General features: G+C 41.1%; 1 protein-coding gene across 5 annotated transcripts in view; it reads right to left on the bottom strand.

Annotated features, from left to right (window-relative positions):
• The window catches only part of RPH3AL (rabphilin 3A like (without C2 domains)), a 140,552-nt gene that overhangs the window by 92,075 nt on the left and 27,213 nt on the right, over nt 1-21,264 (bottom strand). For 2 of the 5 annotated variants that reach the window (XM_069971209.1, XM_069971210.1), the window contains exon 1: nt 20,369-20,516. The exons of 2 other annotated variants lie outside the window; for them this stretch is intronic. In XM_069971209.1, the coding sequence (XP_069827310.1) occupies nt 20,369-20,455 (87 nt within the window). In that variant the 5' untranslated portion in view covers nt 20,456-20,516. Of the gene's footprint in view, nt 1-16,520; nt 16,573-20,368; nt 20,517-21,264 lie in introns of those variants that run through there. One more of the 5 variants, XM_069971211.1, reaches the window with a different exon arrangement.

Below are 21,264 nucleotides of genomic sequence, written 5' to 3'. Positions count from 1 at the left end.
GAGTAATAATCCCTTGTAGCCTGTTCTATTCTCTGATTAAAGTACAGTTTTGCGACGCCGTTGCGATTTTAACGAACTTCGTCACAAACTTTTTGAAAGTTCGGTACCGAACCGAACTTTTTGCAAAGTTCGTAACAAATCTGGTTTGTAACGGTTCGGTTCCCTCATCCCTAGCTACGAGCTCCCAAAGACTCTCCTACATGATGATTGGCTGAAATAAAGCCGCCAAACATGCAGGAAGAGGAAGATGCCATTGTCTCGAGTATCGCGAGATGCTCGTCCGAGTAACGAGCACCATTGAGTACCTTAATACTCGCTTGCATATCTCTAAATGTCACATAGCTGCACAGTGTTAACGAAATTGTGGAGACACTGCACAGCTATTGGACATCGCATCTGGCAGGAACACGCAATGATCGTGGTTTAATCGATTTAACACATCTTGGAAGGGAGGTGGGAGAAAAAGTGTGAGAGCCAGTGAGCATCTTCTGCTCGCCAGACTACCCCTTAAAGTCTTCCAGCGCTCACTGTAACATAATAAATTATGATAAAGGGAGTCCTGTAAGAGGTGAAGAGTTCAGTCTGTGATATACAGCTGCCTTACAGACCAGATATCATCTGTATATCACAGACTTGTGAATGTGACTTTAGGCCATGTTCACACACTTTTCTTAGTAAAATAATGGCCATTATTTCATACTCAAAATATGTCCGTTATTTTCAGTCTTCAATGTTTTACATTGAAGTTTATGGGAACAACGTCCGTAAGTTCACACAAGGCATAGAATAACGGCCGTTGTTCACAGAGGCAGTCAGATTAATGTTCAGGACATTTATTGGCTGGTGTTAGTGAGTAACAGTCATTATTTTAAGTTGTTTTTCCCCATCCTATCACTGTGTTTCACGGCCATCATTCAACCTAAGCTTAAATAATATACCAATGCTCAAAGTATGCACCAAAGTATGTTAAATAACAGACATTATCTGATACTCAAAATAACAGCCATTATTGATAAAGTGATAAATAACATCTGTTGAAAATCATTGTTTGAACATAGTCTTAGACTGTGTTTACACATTGGCCTAGATTTATCGGTCTGTCAGACAAAATCAGAACAATTTTTGTATCACACAAATGGCAAGCAGTCACAGACTAATGAATCTGGGCCATCGTGTTTTTTATGTGTTTTTGTATTGAATCAGCAAAAAAGGCACTATTTTACCATGGCAAAAACTCATCATAACATAATGAGGGAGATTTATCAAACATGGTGTAAAGTGAACCTGGTTCTGTTGCCCCTAGCAACCAGATTCCTCTTTAACCCCTTAAGGTCAAAGCCTATTTTCGTTTTTGCGCTTTTGCTTATTCCATTTTAAGTTTAAAAGTCCATAGCGCTTGCATTTTTTTCACCTAGAGACATATATGAGCGCTTATTTTTTGCGAAACCAATTGTACTTTGCAATGACAGACATTATTTTTCCATAACATATGCTGCGAAACCGGAAAAAAATCATTTGCGCTGTCAAATTGAAAAAAAAATTAATTTGTTTTGATTTCGGGGAGTTTTGCATTTACGCCGTCCGTCCTATGGTAAAACTGACTTGTTATGCATGTTCCTCAAGTCGTTACGATTACAATGATATGTAACATGTATAACTTATATTGTATCGGATGGCCTGTAAAAAATTCAAACCATTGTCAACAAATATACGTCACTTAAAATTGCTCCATTCCCAGGCTTATAGCGCTTTTATCCTTTGGTCTATGGGGCTGTGTGAGGTGTCAGTTTTTGCGCCATGATGTGTTCTTTCTATCGGTACCTTGATTGCGCATATACGACTTTTTGATCGTTTTTTATTACATTTTTTCTGGATTTGATGCGACCAAAAATGCGCAATTTTGCACTTTGGAATTTTTTTGCGCTGACGCCGTTTACCGTGCGAGATCAGGAATGTGATTAATTAATAGTTCGGGCGATTACGCGCGCGGCGATACTAAATATGTTTATTTATTTATTAATTTATATTTATAAAATGGGAAAAGGGGGGTGATTTGGACTTTTATTAGGGGAGGGGATTTTTTATTAATAAAAACACTTTTTTACTTTTTTTTTTACTGTAACTAGAAGCCCCCCTGGGGGACTTGTATATAGACAGCACTGATCTCTCATAGAGATCAATGCTGTGTATATACACAGCAAAGATCGATTAGATCGGTCATAGATTACTATGGCCTGCTGCAGGCCATAGCAATCTATTGCCGAGCCGGGATCAGCGTCATTCCGACGCTGAGGCCCGGCACGGGCAGAAGAACGGATCTCCCCCCCACGATCGCATCGCGGGGGGGAGATCCGTCCCACTAGACACCAAGGACGTGAGGTCTGAAGCCTCTAAGTGCAGCTGTCAGGTTTGACAGCTGCACTTAGTGGCTTAATTAGCCGGCGCGGCAACGGGACCCGCGCCGGCTAATAGAGGCACTGCCCGGCTGCATGTGTCAGCCGGGATCAGCGCCGTTCAGAGCGGGGTCCCGGCGGGACCCCTCTCTGAACACCCCGAGCGGCACCATGACGTATCAGATACGTCATGGGTCGCTAAGGGGTTAAAGTGAAAGGTGGAATCTGATTGATTGCTAGGGGCAACTAAGCCAGTTTCACTTTACACCATGTTTCATAAATCTCCCCAATGACTCAGATTTACTAATGTGTATCTGCCAGAATTGTGTCTAAAAAACTGGTGCACTGCACTTTTCTCCACATTAATTATGCAATTTAGACACTTTTCTGCAATTTTTAGACACCTTTCCGCCTGGTATGAACAGGGGCATGCCTTATGCAAAAAGTGGCCATGGCCTACTTTGCACCAAAAAATGCATTGAATTCTGGCTGAAAATTCAGGCAGACTTCCAGCCAAGTAATAGCTAGTGTAATTTTTGCGCCTGAAGAGTAGACAGTCTTTAAAACAGCCTGATAAATATAAAATTACTTACTTAGGCTACGTTCACATTAGCGTTTGACCATTCGGCACCATTCCATCTACCTTTTCCGTTTTAGAGTAAGCAAAACGGAAACTGTCGGATCCGTCAAAATCCCCATAGACTCCCATGATATATTAGTGTGCTCCGTTTGCATGCAATCCGTTCAAGATCCGTTTTTTTGAACGGAAGAAAAAAAGTGTTTGCAGTATTTTTCTTTCCGCTTAAAAAAACGGATCACGAACGGAGAGTGCACTTCCTTTTTTTTTTTTTTTTACATTGTAGTCAATGAGGACAGATCTAAAACGGAAGGTATTTCCGTTCACATCCGTTTTTTTTTATCCGTTTTTTGCACTGAGCATGCACAGAAGCAGCAAGAAACCAAAGAAGAAAAATAAACGAATAGAAAAACGGATGCTGACTGATGCAAACGGATGCAAACTGATGTACAAAAGTCAGTTTTTTTTAAGCCAAAATACAAACGGACCATTAAAAAAGATGAACATTTTCCAATCAGTCTGCTCATCAGTTTATGCTCATCCGTTTAATTAATATAGATGGATCCGTTAGAAACAAAGAAAAATGCTAGTGTGGCCGAGCCCTTAGTAATTCACTTTCCACTAATCCTTCATGACAGCACCATGATTGGAGGTTGCTCCAATCATGGTGCTGTCATCAAGGGAGATGCAGTGGAAATGCGTTTTAGTAAATACGGGCCAATGTCTGTCTGGGATCTGCAATGTGATCAGCTTCACCAGGCTTCTTAGATTGTTTATAATAAAGAAAGACTGTTGGTAAATTGTGTTTTGCCAGTTTCTGCTTTTCAAGATGAATCTAAAAAAAATGCATGCTTTTTTATATGTTTTCTCTTAAGTTCTCAAATGCAAAATGTTGAGTTTCCACACTCTTTTGGTCCATCCACACCTTTGATGCATTATGTTACTATTGTTCACTGTTTACTATTGCTTAGCCCCGCCCCCTAGGCGGGATTGGCGCCTATTTTCAGCTCATATAAACAAGCTGTTTGGCACATGGCATACATGCAATCTGATGAAGAGAGATGCAACTCCCGAAACGCGTAATTGCTTATTTTATGTAAATTTTTACTGATTTTATCCAATAAATCAGCCATTTTATGTTTTATACTCTACTCATTGTGAAGGAATTTTTGGCAGCGCCAGGATACCTACCCAGGTACTTTTTTCTTCTGTCTACTGCATGAAACCACGGGTCCCGACACTGGGAGAGTCCCGTTTCCTGGATCCTTTGGCCAGCAGCCATCATCCGACGCTACAAGTTACCCCAAAGTGGGGTGATACACACAAAGCCCAAGGGGCTAAAAGGTGAGAGTCCACCTATACTTTTAATTCACACATTTTCATGTAACAGGATTACACGAGGTGCCATCCTCCCGGCTCCTTTTTTTTCCCCCTCTTATCTTATTGCAGTACTGTGGCATTTCATTGCGGCACTGCATAACTTCATTTCAATGTAACAGTACTGCAATGAAACTACAACATATGTGAACAAAGCTTTAGGATTAGCTGGCAGTCTGCATTTTACAATATCCTGTTCCGATCAGTAATAGATATTAATACCCATTCTTCCCTGGGATTTGATAATCCTTTGAGATCCATGGGTTCTTAGAGATGAGTGAATATCGAGCATGCTTGAGTTCGTCCGAACCGGAGCATTCGGCATTTGATTAGTGGTGGCTGCTGAAGTTAGATAAAGCCCTAAGGTGATCTAAAAAACATAGATATAGTCATGCTCGATATTCGCTCATCTCTAGTTCTGATTATTACATGAATGGTACCTTTGTTGCAAGAGCCAAGGACTTGCCACCTACCATCCTAACTCTATATTTATTTCATACATACATCTTCACTCTACATATACATAAATGCATCTTGTGTGGAATTCCTCTATGTTTACAAATAGGTGGATTCTTTAAATGGAAATCTACTTAGTTTTATGTTATAGGATAATCCTAGCTTAGTAGATTGTGAAACAACAGCAGCCACTATTATCAGTGAATTGTATCGAGAAGCAGAATGCAATACGTAAGCCGAGGCACCTTGACAACAGCAGCACCTGCTAATTAATCAGTCATACAATCCCATTCACAAGATGTTGGATGGCCACATAGTACAAAGAGCTCTGCCATGAGCAGGTTTCCAGGAAGTGGAGATGAAATGGAAGGCACTTGTATCTCCAAATAGACTTGACATTTAAATTCTCATGTCAACCTAACCGCATTAGGAAGATGTATGAATATTCACCAGGGTCTTTACCAGTTTTTCTAAACACGTACAATCTGATATTTTCTGTATTATTTCTAGAGCACTTTGCTGTGTTTTTCCTCTACGTTATGGTCGCTGCAAACAGACAAAATATGCCCCACGATGCAGTTTTTTTGTGCCAAAGCCAGAAGTGGAGTCAAATGGGATGGGAAATATAAAGGGAGGACTTGTACTTCTCTTCTGTTGGATCCCAGTCTGGTTTTGGCACAAAAACTGCAGTCGAAGTTTTCCAAAAAAATAAAAATGTGTGTATCTAGCCTCAAGCTATGTTCACACAGTCTTTTTTCAGCAGTTTTTTGGTTCCTAAAAGATGAACGTAATTTTGAGGCCAACTAACGGCAGCTATTTTGGCTGTCATAATAATAAAACTGCTTTTATTTGGCCTCAAGATGGCGGCCATTATGAGAGATGACTGTCAGACAAAAAAAAGATGGTGTGTGAACATAGCCTGAGGGCAAAACTAGGACTGATGTTAGGGTCTGGGTAGTGCAGAGTGGGAAGCTGCCCAATGCCCTTGATACCATGTTTGTAGCTGGCAGTTACCATGTAAACCAAGGCTTAGGCTGTGTGCTCACAGTTTTAGTACAAACAGTACGCTTTACCTGCCTAAAAAAAGAAATAATTAAAAAAAAAAGCCTTTCTTAATCTTTTCATGACCAGGCCAAATTGAATTTTTGCGCTTTCATTTTTTCCTTCTCGTGTTTAAAGACCATAGCGCTTTCATTTTTTCACCTACAGACCCACATGATCCATTATTTTTTGTGCAATTATACTTTGTAATGACAGACTTAAGCGACTCCGTACCCCCCAAACCACTTGTATCTTCAGATAGCTGCTTTTAACCCAAGATCTGTCCTAGGGTCCGTTCGGCAGGGGATGCAGTTATTGTCATAAAAACAACTTTTAATCCGGCAGCGCTGTGTCTAACGGCCAGGGCTTACATTTGTATATGCATTAGGCTGGCACCACCTCTCCGTCCTTCCTCCCCACCCTCCTCATTATAAGGAATGATCCAGGAACATTTACTGCTGTTTGAGCTTTGCACAGGTGTATTAACGATCCAGCCCATGTGCCAGGCTGCCACAGGTGGGGAATAGGAAGCAATCTGCCTGGAGTATTCTTAATGATGAGGAGGGTGGGGAGGAAGGACAGAGAGGTTGTGCCAGCCTAATGCATATACAAATGTGCCCCGGCCGTTAGACACAGCGCTGCCGGATTAAAAGTTGTTTTCAATGACTGCATCCCCTGCCGAACGGACCCCAGGACAGATCTTGGATTAAAAGCAGCTATCTAAAGGTACAAGTAGTTTGGGGGATCAGATTGTGGGTACAGAGTCGCTTTAATTTCTCCATAAAACATGCAACAAAACCGGAAACAATTATTTGTGCAGTGAATTTGAAAAAAATACTTTTTTTATTTTTTTTTTATTTTTTTTAGGGGGGGGTAATTGACAACATCTTTTCTATGGTAAAATAGGGCAAATGTTATAAATGTTCCTCAAGGAAGCATGATTACAGTGATAAGTAACATGTATAACTTATTTTATTTGACGGCTTTTAAAAAATTAAAACCTTTTATAACAAACCCTGAATGTTCTTAAAATTGCTCTATTACCATCCTTATAACACTTTTTTTTTTATTTATGATTTCTAATTTTATTGAGAAAATTTTTGAATTTTTTTTGAATAAGAAAGCTTTTAAGACAAAGCAACAACACGTTGCTCTATACTAATATTAACAAAACAATCAAGAAGAAGGAAAACAAGAAACAAAAAGAAAACAAAAACACAAAAAAAAAAGAAAACACAAGGGTCTCCTCCAGGCGTCAATAACATACAAAGCACATCAACTTATAGCAACCTATGATGGTATCCATTTTTTGCAAATATAACTCTATTATGACTCTCTTTATCAGGGTCCACTGAGGCACCATTCCAAATCCATACAACTAGGGCAGGAATGATATATAGAAATGATATACCGAAATGATATACCGAAATGACATACCATAGCCCAAGGATAAGATGTGATTTGTATTGGATTGGGGTTATGATTCTGAGTTCCCATTAAGCGTTACTGTCTACTGAAGTAGGGGTGTTCCAGGAGAAGTAGTAGGAGAGGGGTTAGGTGATGTGCCGGGGAGGGAAGAGAAAAAGTTAGAGGGTAAGCTGAGCCACTTTTCCCAATTGGATTTAACCTTGGTTCCAGAATTTAATCTAGATGCGATTGACAGTTCCATCTGACAATTATAGCTAACTACGTTCAAGATTTCATTCACATTGGGAATAGTAGTACTCTTCCAGTTCTTTGCAATACAATTCCTTGTAGCCAGTAAAATATGCATAAAAATAGTAAGGTCAGGTACATTCCATTCTTCAGTGCCCAAACCTAAAAGGGCCATACCCGGAGACCACAGAAACGGGATCTCAATAAAACCGTGTCCATAGAGGCACAATTTTTGGGCATGTCCACCAAATATGCATAAGAGTACCTGTGTCCGCAAGACAACGCCAACATAAGGGTGACGAGGAAGGATAAATCTTTGACAACCTATAAGGGGTTAGGTACCACCTATATAGCAGTTTACGAGAAGCCTCCAAGTGATTAATACATCTGGATATTTTTTGTACAGACGTAAAAACATGTTTCCATTGATCCTGTGAAATGGTACATGCCAGGTCCAACTCCCATTTGGTTAGGCATGGTAGGGCGAATGAGTGTTCTTGCAAAGCCTTATATGCCCGAGACAACCCTTTAGGCAATAATGAGGGATTGGTAAAGTACTGCTCATATGCAGGGTTGGTGGACCTGCCTTGAGTAAATGGTAAGTGGTGATGCAGACAATGCCGTAATTGAAGATATTTATAGAAATCCCTGTGTGATATGTCATAGGATGAAGTGAGCATATTGAATGATTTAAGTATATTATTATCATATAAATCACCCAGTGTATGTACACCTTTAGCTAGCCAAGCAATATAGTCGGAGTTAGGGATCAGGTTATGTAGAATATTCAGAGGTAGGGAGATATAGTGAGTCGGGAGGAGGGAAGTGGTGACCTTGGGATGTAACCACATATAGATTGCAGCTATAACTGTGGGAGATTCCTGCTTTACATTAGGCGGTTTGAGTCTGGCCGCGCCCAAGAGGGCCTGTGGGTCCCCATCAGAAGTACAGTATGATTCAGTGGCCACCCATTGCTTAGTTTTATTGTTTGCCCACCAATATCTAAGTTGGTCCATTAGGTTAGCATAATAGTAGGTTTTCACATCTGGGCACCCCAAACCCCCTTCTAGTGGTGACAGACAGAGTATGCGCTCTGGAACTCTCGCCCTCTGCCCAAGCCACACAAAATTGTTAATAACCTTTTGTATTCGTTTTAACATAAATACGGGAATTTTAACCGGGAGGTTCCTAAAGTAATAAAGTATCTTGGGAAGCATTACCATTTTAGCAGAGGAAATCCTGCCTATCCAAGAAATTGGTAATTTAGAATAGGTTGCCGCATCTTTGGAAATATCAGAGATGAGGTTATTAAAATTCTTCATAGCTAGTTTAGATAATGGGAAAGTAAGAGTGATACCCAAATACGGAATAGAACCCTAGGACCAGGCATAGGGGTACAGTGATTGTAAATGTGAGCGTTGTTTTGGTGAGATGCCCATGCCTAAAATAAGTGACTTATTTGCGTTGACTTTATAGTAACTGACAGCACTATAGCTCTGCAGTATGTTAGAGACGTGGGCGAGAGAGTCAGCGGGAGAAGAAAGGCATAAAACTATGTCGTCGGCAAAGAGCCCAATACGGTGCTCATGCTTGCCTACCAATATGCCCTTAATCCCAGCTGCGGCTCTAATAGTGTGGGCCAGTGGTTCAATAGCGCACACAAATATGGTTGGTGATAGTGGGCAACCCTGTCTTGTCCCATTAGTTATGTTAAACAGGTAAGACAGGGTGCCAGAAGAAAACACCTGAGCAGAGGGCAAGGTGTATAAGGCCATGACTGCAATAAGGAAAGGGCCCTGAAAGCCGAATTTCAGTAGCACGTTCTTTAGATAGCCCCAGTGAACCCGGTCGAACGCCTTCTCCGCATCCGTTAGGAGCAGAGAAGGCGTTCGCCGGCGTTCAGCAGTTGAAATGATATTAATCATTCTACGGGTGCCATCCACTGTTTGTCTACCTTTCACAAAGCCCACTTGGTTGTTGTGTATTATTTGGGGGATAATGTCTGTTAGTCTATAGGAAAAGTAATTTAGAAAATATTTTTAGGTCCGAATTTAATAGAGAAATTGGGCGTAAATTAGAGGGCGTATCTGTTTTTTTTACCCGGCTTGGGCAGAGTGATGATAAGAGCTTTTAGCATTTCGGGTGGGAGGGAACCTGAGGTCATAGTGAGGTTAAAGATTCTAACTAAATACTGGGTCAGAATGTCTTTATATTGTTTGAAATACTCATTTGTAAGCCCATCTGGCCCCGGGGACTTGTTGGATTTAAGTGTACGGATAATGGCTAGTACTTCAGACTCCGTTATGGGTTGGGCAAGATCTTGTTGTTGTTTCAGTGTAAGAGAGGGAAGAGCTAACTCCTTTAGAAAGTTGTCTATGTCAGCCTGATTAGGCTGAGGTGTAGACTGGTCATGTGACAGGTTATATAGAGAATTATAGTATTCTGCCATAACATCTGCAATACCCTTAGGGTCCATGATTTTTTGGTGCTGTTTATTATACAGGTATTGGATCCGGGTTTTGGCTGCACGATTAGATAGACACTTAGCTAGTAGGGCTGATGGTTTATTACCATGCCAGTAATAGTTAAGTTTCATCCTCTTTAAAGCATAATCGTGTTTATGGGCTAATAGCTCATGCAGTTTTTTAGTTAAAGTAGAAATTTCCTCTGCTGTTGGTCCATCAAACTGTGCTTTATTTTTCCTATGTAGGACACTTAGTCTATCCTGTACAGTGATTAATTGATGCTGTCTCATACGTTTATCATAAGCAGCCTGCTTGATAAACTGACCCCTAATGGCTGCTTTATGGGCGCACCATAGGGTATAGTCTGAGACTGTGTCGTTATCATTAAAGGAAAAGTACTCAGAAAGTGAGGAAGATACTACAGGGGCGTAAGAGGGATATTGTAATATATAATTATTTAGTCGCCACACTGTACGTGGAGGAGAGTTGAACTGTTCTTCTATTTCTAGAAGTATGGGTGCATGGTCGGACCACATGATGGTTCCAACAGCAGAGGAAAGGATACGGGGCAAATTAATATGGTCTACCAAGAAATAATCTATTCTCGAATAAGACTTATGAGAGTTAGAATAAAATGTAAAGTCCCGCTCTGATGCGTGCTGTAGGCGCCATACATCATAATATCTATGTGTATGCAAAGTGTTAGTAAAGGAAGATGGTTCAGGCCTCAATCCAGGGTTGGTAGAGTCCATAGAAGGCCATAAAGTTTTATTGAAATCTCCGCCTATGACAACAGCGCCATGTTTGAGTGCATTCACTTTGGCTAAGAGATGCAACAAAAATCTATGTTGTTTTTTGTTCGGAGCGTAAGCCGACACCAAAGTGTAAGGGGAGTTGTTGAGCATACATTGCAAGATCACGAATCTGCCTTCATTATCTATCAGTGATTTAGTAATGGATACTGCAATAGAGTCCCTTATGGCTATAACAACACCACCTTTTTTCTTTGAGGCTGGCGCAGAGAATATAGTGGGGTACCTTTTGTGCTTCAAGCGGCTAACATCCTTTTCATTTAAGTGAGATTCTTGGATGTATAAAATATCTATATTTTGGGAAGTTACTTCTCTTCATATGAGAGACCTTTTGTAAGGGCAATTTAGTCCCTTAACATTCAGGGACATAAATTTAAGTACCATTATAACTAGTAAGGATGGGGGTTGTAGTCGCAGAAAGCAATAAAGGTGTCCACATTATACCTGATAGATACCAGAATAGAAGCATTGACATACCTAGATGAGACCAGAACAAGTGCACAAACAAGTGCATAAACAACAAACACAAACATTACCTTCTGAACAAAACATAGAACACGAGGGAAACCTGTGTAAAGACCAAAGGTCTGTCCATGGGGGACATATGAGAAGGACTCAATATCACTATGTCCTTACAGCCTTCATGGGTACTAGAGACACCCAACCTGAGAAGAAAAAACTATTAGGAAAAAGAGCTGTTAAAGGGAGGAAAAGAAATGAGGGAGGTAGCAATCTCTGTAGACTCATGGCACACGACGTCTGCTCGGCCCAACAACAGACCATTCTTGATCTAGACGAGGGGGTGATGGTCTTTTCTCATGAGTTGCGGCAGATGTTGAAGTTGAAGACAGGAGGTCCCATTCCTTGCATAGCTGCAGTGCCCCAGCTGGTGTGCTCACTATACGTTTGGCTCCGTCTTTTGTTATGATAAGCTTCACTGGAAAGCCCCAGCGGTAGGGTATCCCATGTTCTCTTAGTACTTTGGTGCTATGTGCAAAGGCTCGCCTTCTCGCCATAGTGGCGGCAGAGAGGTCAGCAAACATAGAGATCCCACAAAAGCGTTCAGGGAGTGCAGGTTGTCGTCTCATTGCCTCCATTATTTTTTCTTTAACATGGAAGAAATGTATTCTCAGGATCACATCCCGCGAGATGTCAGCAGGCATGTTTCTTGGTTTAGGCAGGCGGTGGATCCTGTCGATTATGAGATCCGTGTTAGACAGGGAGGGCAATAAAGCTGTGAAAAAGTCAGTCACGAATTCAAGCAAGTTATCTGGTCTGACCGTTTTTGGTATACCGCGTAGACGCACGTTATTCCTGCGGGATCGGTCCTCAACATCTGCCAATTTTAATTTTAGGGCCTCTATCTCCTCCTCCATGTTATTGGTAGTGTCCGCCATTGCATTATGCGCCTCTGTGAGCTCCGCCATTTTTTTTCAACATGTGCAGTGCGTTCACCTAAACCATCCATATCTTTTTGCAAAGAAGCACACATCTTCATGAAATCTTTATGAATGGAGGATTTTAAGTCCTCTAGCATGCTGCGCATCAGGTTTACAGTGAGGGGAGCATCCCCTGCAGCAGACCCTTTATGTGCCCCAGTTATAGACAGCGGGGAATCATGGCACTGTGGGCTCCTCTGTAGGGTTTTCCACGACATGGGAGTGGGGGGTAGAGAGGGAAAGTCCAGGTCTACCAGGCATTTATCTTGCGGTGGGGAACTACTGCCTTCACTAGCCGAATATGCCACCACACTGCCCTGTGACGGGAGAGCTGAGGCCGGGCTGCTGTCCGTGGATGGCGGCAAGGATAGTAGGGGCTCAGGTAATAAGGCATGTCTGCTCACCTCCTCCATTATCAAGTTTTGTGGATTCGAGCCTACGGCGTCCGGTCCTCGGCGGCTAGCTGCCTGCGGGGAAGACATGACGTCCGGACCGCGCTCGGCGCCATCTTGGACGGGCGCCCCAGCAGGTATGAATTCTGCCACCTTCAGAATTCTTTTCTTCTTGCTATTTTTACCTTTCGACATGGTACTGCCAGCGATGTAGCACAGATTCTGCTGTAAAACGAGCTGTTTGTGTGGTCTAGGTGTCAGGTTTGAGCCGGTTTCAGGCCGTGCTATGCAGGAGCTCAGCTAACATGCAGCTTACTCCATGAGCAGCAGGACACGCCCCCCCCCCCCCCACCATCCTTATAACACTTTTATCCTTTGGTCTATGGGGCTGTGTGAGGTGTCATTTTTTGCACCGCGATCTGTAATTTTTATCGATACCTTGCAGTATATGCAACTTTTTTAGCGCTTTTTATTACAATTTTTCTGAATTTGATGTGACAAAAAATTTGCAATTTTGTGCTTTGCCATTTTTTTTCACTTACGCAGTTTATTGTGCAAGATCAGGAATGTGATCTTTTGTTTGCGCGATTGCATATATATATATATATATATATATATATATATATATATATATATATATATAGAAAAAGGGGGATGATTTCAACTTTTATTGGGAAAAATTTTTATCCTCTCATCCCTTGGTGTCACTAGCCTAGCCCTCTCCTGGATCTCCTCTTACCTCTCCAACCGCACTTTTAGTGTCTCCCATTCTCACACCACCTCCTCTCCTCGTCCCCTTACTGTTGGTGTTCCCCAAGGCCTCTTCTCCATCTACACCTCTGGCCTGGGACATATCAGAGTCCCACGGCTTCAGCTACCACCTCTACGCCGATGACACTCAGATCTACCTCTCTGGTCCGGATGTCACCTCTTTGCTATCAAGGATTCCAGAGTGTCTATCGGCCATATCCTCCTTCTTCTCCTCCCGCTTTCTAAAACTCAACATGGACAAAACAGAACTTATCATCTTTCCCCCACCTCGCTCCACCCCGCCTTCTAATCTGTCAATCACTATCAATGGCTGCACTCTGTCCCCTGTCCCCCAAGTCCGCTGCCTTTGGGTCACCTTTGACTCTGCCCTGTCCTTTAAACCACATATTCAGGCCCTGACCACCTCCTGCCGCCTTCACCTCAAAAACATTTCCAGAATCCGCTCTTTCCTCACCCCTGACTCCACCAAACTATTGGTACATGCTCTCATTATCTCCTGCTTGGACTACTGTAACATCCTCCTCTCTGGCCTTCCAGCTAACTCCCTTGCTCCCCTCCAGTCTATCCTTAACACTGCTGCCCGACTAATCCACCTTTCCCCTCGCTTTGCCTCCGCCTCTCCCCTCTGCCAATCCCTCCACTGGCTCCCCATTGCCCAACGTATTCACTTTAAACTGTTGACCATGACATACAAGGCCATCCACAACCTGTCCCCTCCGTACATCTCTGACCTGATATCCCGCTACCGTCCCTCACGCAACCTCTGATCCTCCAGTGACCTCCGTCTGCGCTCCCCCCTTGTTCGTACCTCGCACAACCGCCTCCAAGACTTTGCCCGAGCCTCCCCCATACTCTGGAACTCGCTACCCTGACACATCAGTCTCTCATCCACCATCATGTCCTTCAAAAGTAACCTGAAAACCGATCTCTTCAAACTAGGCTACAACCTACAATAACTCTGCATCACACTTGAATGGCTAAACTTTACCTCCTGTTTCTCTCCCTATACCCTATAGATTGTAAGCCCTCGCGGGCAGGGTCCTCTTCCCCCATGTACCAGTCTGTCTTTTGCCTTCACGTAATGTTTTCTGATCTTGTATTGTTCCTGCCTGTTGCCTTTCTATTGTATAGCGCTCTGGAATTAAGGGCGCTTTATAAATAAATAAATTAATAAATTTATTAATTAATAATAATAATAAATGATTTTTATCAATTTTTAGACAGTAACTAGAAGTCCCCCAGGGGGAATTCTATAATAACTACACTGATCTCTTATTGAGATCTATGCATACTGCATAGATCACTGAGATCAGCCAGGAGGATCAGTGATGGCATCGCGGCGGGGGGGGGCATGACCCCCCCTCTGAACACCCCTACCCAACCTAGGACGAACGGATACACTCTGGGTCGTCAAGGGGTTAAGCTTTCTTGCACAAAAGATCTCCATGTTTACTAAAATAACAGCTGTTAAATAATAACATAAGAAGATTATTATTATAATCCATGTCTTCCAGGCAGCCCTAAAGCTACATCCATCTTCTCCAGCCACCAGGATTCAAATACCAAGCGTACAGTTTCACACAAACTTACTGTAAGTTCACTCTTCTCTAGAGAGTACCATAAAATATTAAAAAAATATATATATATATATATATTTTTTTTTTTTAAACAAACCTTACATGACAACAATATATATTTTCATATAATTATTTTTGGACACTTAATATTATTTTTTTTCCTACATGGAGACCACTTCCTGGTCTGTCTCCCTCACTTCCTCTGACCAGAGAGAGGAAGAGGGACGATAGCACTGGCAGAGTACCACATTCACATCTACAACCATGCCCTCCCAGCACTGTAGCTGCCAGAAAGCATGATAGCCAGGAGGAGGAAGCAAGGTAGGATAATTCAAGGTATTGACATACAATGTACCTGGTGATTTTTTCAATAACTCCTTTCCCCCTCCTCAGCCCTTCTTTACTTTTACAGCCTGCTATGTCTCACAAGGCACTATATATATATATATATATATATATATATATATATATATATATATATATATATACTGTATATATAGGCAGGAACTGTAGTGAGAGGCAGAGAGTTAGAAAAGTTGGAAAAGCCCAATTTAAAACTTGAGTATAGTTCAACTCCCTGCATAAATATTGATCTCCTCAGGTCTATTGTGTACAAAAAAAAAGTCCTGGATTATTTTCATGGATACGCACACAACTTTCCCAAGCTCCTGATTTACACACAAATTTTAAAAAATGGGTAGAGGGCTTCTGGCTCTCTGCTGGAAACAACAAGGGCCGCTGACAATGTAATTCCAATCCATATATCAATCGAGAAAATTTATTGGTTCACAGTATGACATGCATGTGTAAGTGTATACATGTAAAAGGGGGCATGCATATATATATTTTTTTCTTTAAAAAAATTAAATTATATTTTAATAATTTAATAATTTAATATTTAATAATTTAATTATATTTTTCTTTATATTTTGTTTATTTTGGGGTGTGAGTATATGCGTATTTATTGAATACATACATACATACATGATGATGTGACAATAGGAAAGTACACTGTGTTGCATGAGCCATGTTATCTACCCCTTATCAGGAGAACAATAGAACTGTCACTCCAATCCCCACCCATTATTATAATGAGACTAAAATTACAGATAACCTCTTCTTCTTACAGCAGCGGGAAAGTGATTTTTTTCTCCTGCTATTCAGCAGACTGAAGCCTGACTCCTTATAGAAATACAATAATTTGTGTTTAATTTTGAATTGAATAGAACTGCTGAAATAAAGAATATTGTTTTCTATCATTTACATTATACATTTAATTTCTATACATTTACTCAATGATAATGATAAGAATAGCATGCATCTGATTTGACAGTCCATTTAAATTACCATTATAGCCTGCACTGCATCCCCCAACAACAAGCAGCACATCTGTCAGGAAATGCAAACTACGTAGAGCTTTTTAGTGTCTAGTTTCCAATGCTTTCCTACATAAACAGCTATACAAAAGCACAAAAGAAACTAAACCATACACAATGACGCCCATTAGGTATTGTAGACAAACACTACTTTATAATTAACAAGACGCTGAATTCAATATAATTACCATTCATTGCCAATGCAGAGTATAAGAGATTGCTACTGTATTCACAAGGCTGCAGCTCCACAAAATATTACTCACCCAGAAGTGTAATCCTGAGTAGCGAGACGCAGACTTCCGTCACTGACACTACATTAAGGAAGTGATGTTGTACAAACAAATTTTACACCTGAGCTCTCCGTATACGACCTGTACTGATTCACCACCATGTTTACGTGGAACTGAAAGGAAGTGGAAAGATTTCTTGCACCAATAAATATAATGGAATCCTGCACGAAAACCAGTTTTACTAGTAACGTTGAGAACTGGAGAAGGAAGGTGCATGTCCACTTAGTCTATGCTCGACAAGGTTAAACAATATATGCTTAGGTTTTTAAATGTAAATGATGGCTTAGTCTTATAAGAATGTTTGTAAACCCATTAAAGTGACTCTATACCCCCTCACCCCCCAAAATTGCTGGTACCGTTACTTAAGGCCCTATTCCACGGAACGATTATCGTTCATAAACCCGCTCGTTAACGATGATCGCTTCATGGAATTGGTGTAAACAAGCGAACGACAAAGGTGATCTTATTATATTGTCGTTCAAAATAGTTTTTAGCATGTCGAAAAAAAATCTTTGGTCTTTAAAAGATAATTCGCTAATCGGTTAAAAAAATTAGAAATCTTTCAGTCATTTGTAAAAAGGTTTAAAAATAAGTAGGAGTGTTGTATGGTCGTGATCATGACCATGTAACCACTGCAAAATAATCGTTACACTACATATATCGTTCACGTTCCCACGTGTTTTATGTGTTATAGTTCGCTAAAAAAAAACGTTTCGTGATAGTTAACGAGCGGTCGTTGGAGCGAGTTTATGAACGATAATCGTTCCGTGGAATAGGGCCTTTAGCTTGAGGCAATCCATGCCTGGTGCCGGGGTTCGTCTCCCTCCTGGTGCTGGTATTCCAGTAAAAAACAGCTTTTAGGCTGCCTTTATACTGCCTCTTTTTTCTGAAAAAACGCAATGGTGTTTTTTGTTTTTTTTTATTCTAAAAACGCCTATGGCCAGATGTTAACTTGCATGTTGCATGTTTTTCTCCTCTTTGAAAGTTTTTGCAAAACACAGTATGCTGAGGGTTTGGCACTTTTTAGGGAATTTGCTGTTTTTTTTTCCCATACACTTTAATGGAAGTCTTCAGCTCCACTAAAAAAACAGCATAGCTTATGCATATGGCGTTTTTAGTGGCGCTATTCAGGGCTTCATCTTTGAAGAGGCAGAGCCTGGCACACTGAAGATCGAAGACATGCTGAAGATCAAAGACATCAGGGTGAGTGTAAATAGGGCCCACCTTTCCGCCCCAGCACTATACCCATCGCAGCAAGGAAGGGGGGCAAGTAACCCAAGAGGTACAAGGGGTTAAGTATGGATTACCCATGTGCCAGCCTGTAAGCAGCATCTGCCAAGATGATACATAATGTAAGGTGTAGAACAGCTGTCACAATGATAGGTGTTCTGCTCCTACCTTTTTTTTTGTGTGTGTGTCTTTCAGATATCGGTATCCTATGGATTACATCATTAAAACATGAAAAGTTATTGAGACACTGACTTTTTTTTGTTGGGGAATACTGAATAAATTGTAAAATGCATGTTTTTATGAAATTGTACTGAGACTCGTGTTCATCCAAGTGCAAATGAGGAGGCCCAGGTTATATGCTGTGTTGGTGGAAGCTTCTGTGTGCAGGAGAGGAGAGGGGGCAATAGATCATTCCTGTATAGCACAATCTGTATTCACTACAGAGCAGGATAAAGAAGCTGATGCTAGAATGGCATCAAGAGGACCTTACCATTGAATTGTAATTTTTTAATGACTGTCCTGCTTAAAGAATAACTACCACCTAAATAAACTTTTGATATGTTGCACAGATATCTCGGCACTAAAGATGAGTGAACTAGCAAACCCAAACACCAAATCCCAGGGACAGGAAAACGTGGATACAGCCATAGGCTATGTTCACACATAGTATTTCCGTCAGTTTTTTTGGTCAGTATTTTTTAAACTACAATCAGAAATGAACTATCAAGGAAAAATTATAATGGAAAAAGTTGCACAGCTTCTATTTTTAACCCACTCCTGGTTTTGGTTGAAAAAAGACTGACGAAAATACTATGTGTGAACATAGCCTTAGGCGGTCTGTTTGATACAGCTGGGTGAAGTGTACGGCAGCTAGAGAGTAAAGGCCGTATGAGGGTGGGTTCACACTACAGAATCCGCTGTTCCCGTTCGCTGTGGCATGCCTCCCTGCCGGCTCCATAGACACCATTCTATGGCCGAGCCGACTCTGCTGTCCGCTGAAAGAATTGAAAAGTCAGTTCTTTCGACGGAAGGCAAACCTGGAAGAAAAATTATTTAAGCAGTGAAATTGGAAAAAAAGTGTAATTTCTTTCATTTTATTTCATTTAATTTAACTCTTAAATTTTTTGGTCTATGAGTGAGGTGTAATTTTTTTGCGCCATAATCTTTACTTTACTTTCTTTTGGTAGCTTGCATGCCTATATGCAACTTTTTTAAACTTTTTTTTTTTATATAAAATGGGAAAAGGGGGAGTGATTTTAACTTTTATTAGGGAAAGGGATTCTTTGTTAATGAAAAAACTTTCTTTTTTTAAACTGAAACTGGGACTTTTATTATTACTGCACTGATCTTTGAGTGGCACAGAGTTAAAAACCAGCCGGTTGACAAGCCGAAGGCTGAGCTCCACTAGTACAGTAAATTTACTCATCCCTAATTCTCACCACTAGGTCTAAAACTAAGCCGAGACTTCCTCTTCTGTCTGTGGTGATGATACCAGTAGACACATAGCAGACTGGCACGGGTCCTAACAGGTAAGAACAACAACATTCTGATATTGGTCTATGAGATGTTGCATAGAGAGCTGAAATAACTTTGAACAGCACAGAGGAGGGGACACGGTGGCTCCCAGTAACACTCACTGTGCCCTCCTCCTGCCAGTCAGGCTTGATTGACAGCCTGAGTGCACATGTTCTCCCTGGGCTGGAGGAGGGTGTGATGAGCATGACTGGAACTGTTGTGTCCCCTCCCCTTGACTGGATTTCAGTTATGGCATGTGCAGTAAGGGACAGTTCACATGGACTAAAACTGGCTTAATTCCGCCAGCCTCTGTGTCATACAGGCAGTCTATGCAAGGGCTCACCGAACTCCTCTCTCCGCTGAGAAGAATGGACATGTCAATTCTTCCACGCGGAGAGAGGAGGCGCGAGCCCTCCCATAATTGCCTGTATGACACAGAGGCTAGTGGGATTCAGCAATAGAGTTCCGCCAGTTTTACTCCAAGTGAATTGGCCCTTAAAAAGCTATTTTGTACCTCTATGCAGCATTTCATAGAGCAGAGGAGAAGAGCACAAGAAGGCTCTTCTACCCAAATGGTTCCTTTAAATTTTCACCTCCCTTTCACAGGTAAACAAGATTACAACAAGCATGCATCATGTTGGAAACTACAGTGCACTTATATCATATCACTTTGTGATAACTGTCCGTGTGTACGCCTGACCTAAATGAGAGAAAATAAATTTTATTTGCCAGAAGTTTCAGCACTTGTACAACCAAGACTTTATATAAAAAAATAAAAAAAAAAGTCAATGCAACATTTACTATGGCCAACATACTGCACCCGATTTGATTCTCATCTCAACAGTTATCAGACCTTCTAAATGTACCTTCTTGCTTAATAACATTTTTTGTCAGTCTGCCAAAAATCCATTCATTTCCGTAAACTGTATGTTTAATTAATCTGCTCACCGCAGAAGCTATATACTAAACATGTGCATGCAAAAGAGAAAATATCAACTTACCCAGTGCACTTTTGCTGCTTGTCCAGTATTGGCTGCTTGTTCATTAAAAACAAAGTAGCTGTAACATTTTATGTTCTGTTTGTTCATACAGAACTTGCTACAAGGTGGAAATGTTACAGTAGAAATCCACGCCTAACCATGGAAAATAGATCCTCCCAACTGGTGAGAGTCTGGGAGCAGACAATCACGTGGCTTAATTGTTCAACTAACAACATCCTGTTACCACTTGAACAGTGTGCACTGGCTAAAGGTACAGCAGCTGCAGGCACACAAGATCCCTAGGAGATATCCTTATTAGCTTTGTACAGGAAAGAAGAGTCAGGTAGCGTAACTGAAATATTCCTCTATCCGTCTACAACACGGAGCTAAAAATAATTCTGCTACATAGGGAAGACTTTTGAATTTTAAATACAGTTTAGCATAAGACTAGAAAAACACACAATAGGGCAGATAGGTCTATACTCATACATACAGTTTTACACATAGGACACTATTATATTTGTCGCTTGCAGGGTATATCAGTGTGGCTCCCTCACAGTCAAGTAGAATTGCTCGGTGGAATGAAGGACATGGAGTTACTATTTGTTGGTTGCTATGACCAACAAAGACTCTGAAGCATATTTACTTCATTTATTTCATTTGCCATTGGTTTCCATTGTGCTTGTGTACTTTCCTCTTGCCAGATTTACTAATGTTCTGCACGTCCCTTGGTAAATGTTGTGCATGTTGATTAGGATTTGTCAGGTGCAATGTCTATCCACTTTTTGTATTCCTGTGCACAACTTTCTGTCTATATTTTGTGTTTGGCAGAGTAGATTAGTTCCCTTTTATACCAGTTTATTTTTAAATTTTGTTTTTTACTTTATTGTTTTAAAGGGGTACTCTAGCTAAACACT

The sequence above is a fragment of the Dendropsophus ebraccatus genome, chromosome 5 (genome assembly GCF_027789765.1).
Source record: "Dendropsophus ebraccatus isolate aDenEbr1 chromosome 5, aDenEbr1.pat, whole genome shotgun sequence".
NCBI classification, from domain to species: Eukaryota; Metazoa; Chordata; class Amphibia; order Anura; family Hylidae; genus Dendropsophus; species Dendropsophus ebraccatus.
Note: the sequence above shows the minus strand (reverse complement) of the source record. Positions and strands in the feature narration are given on the sequence as shown.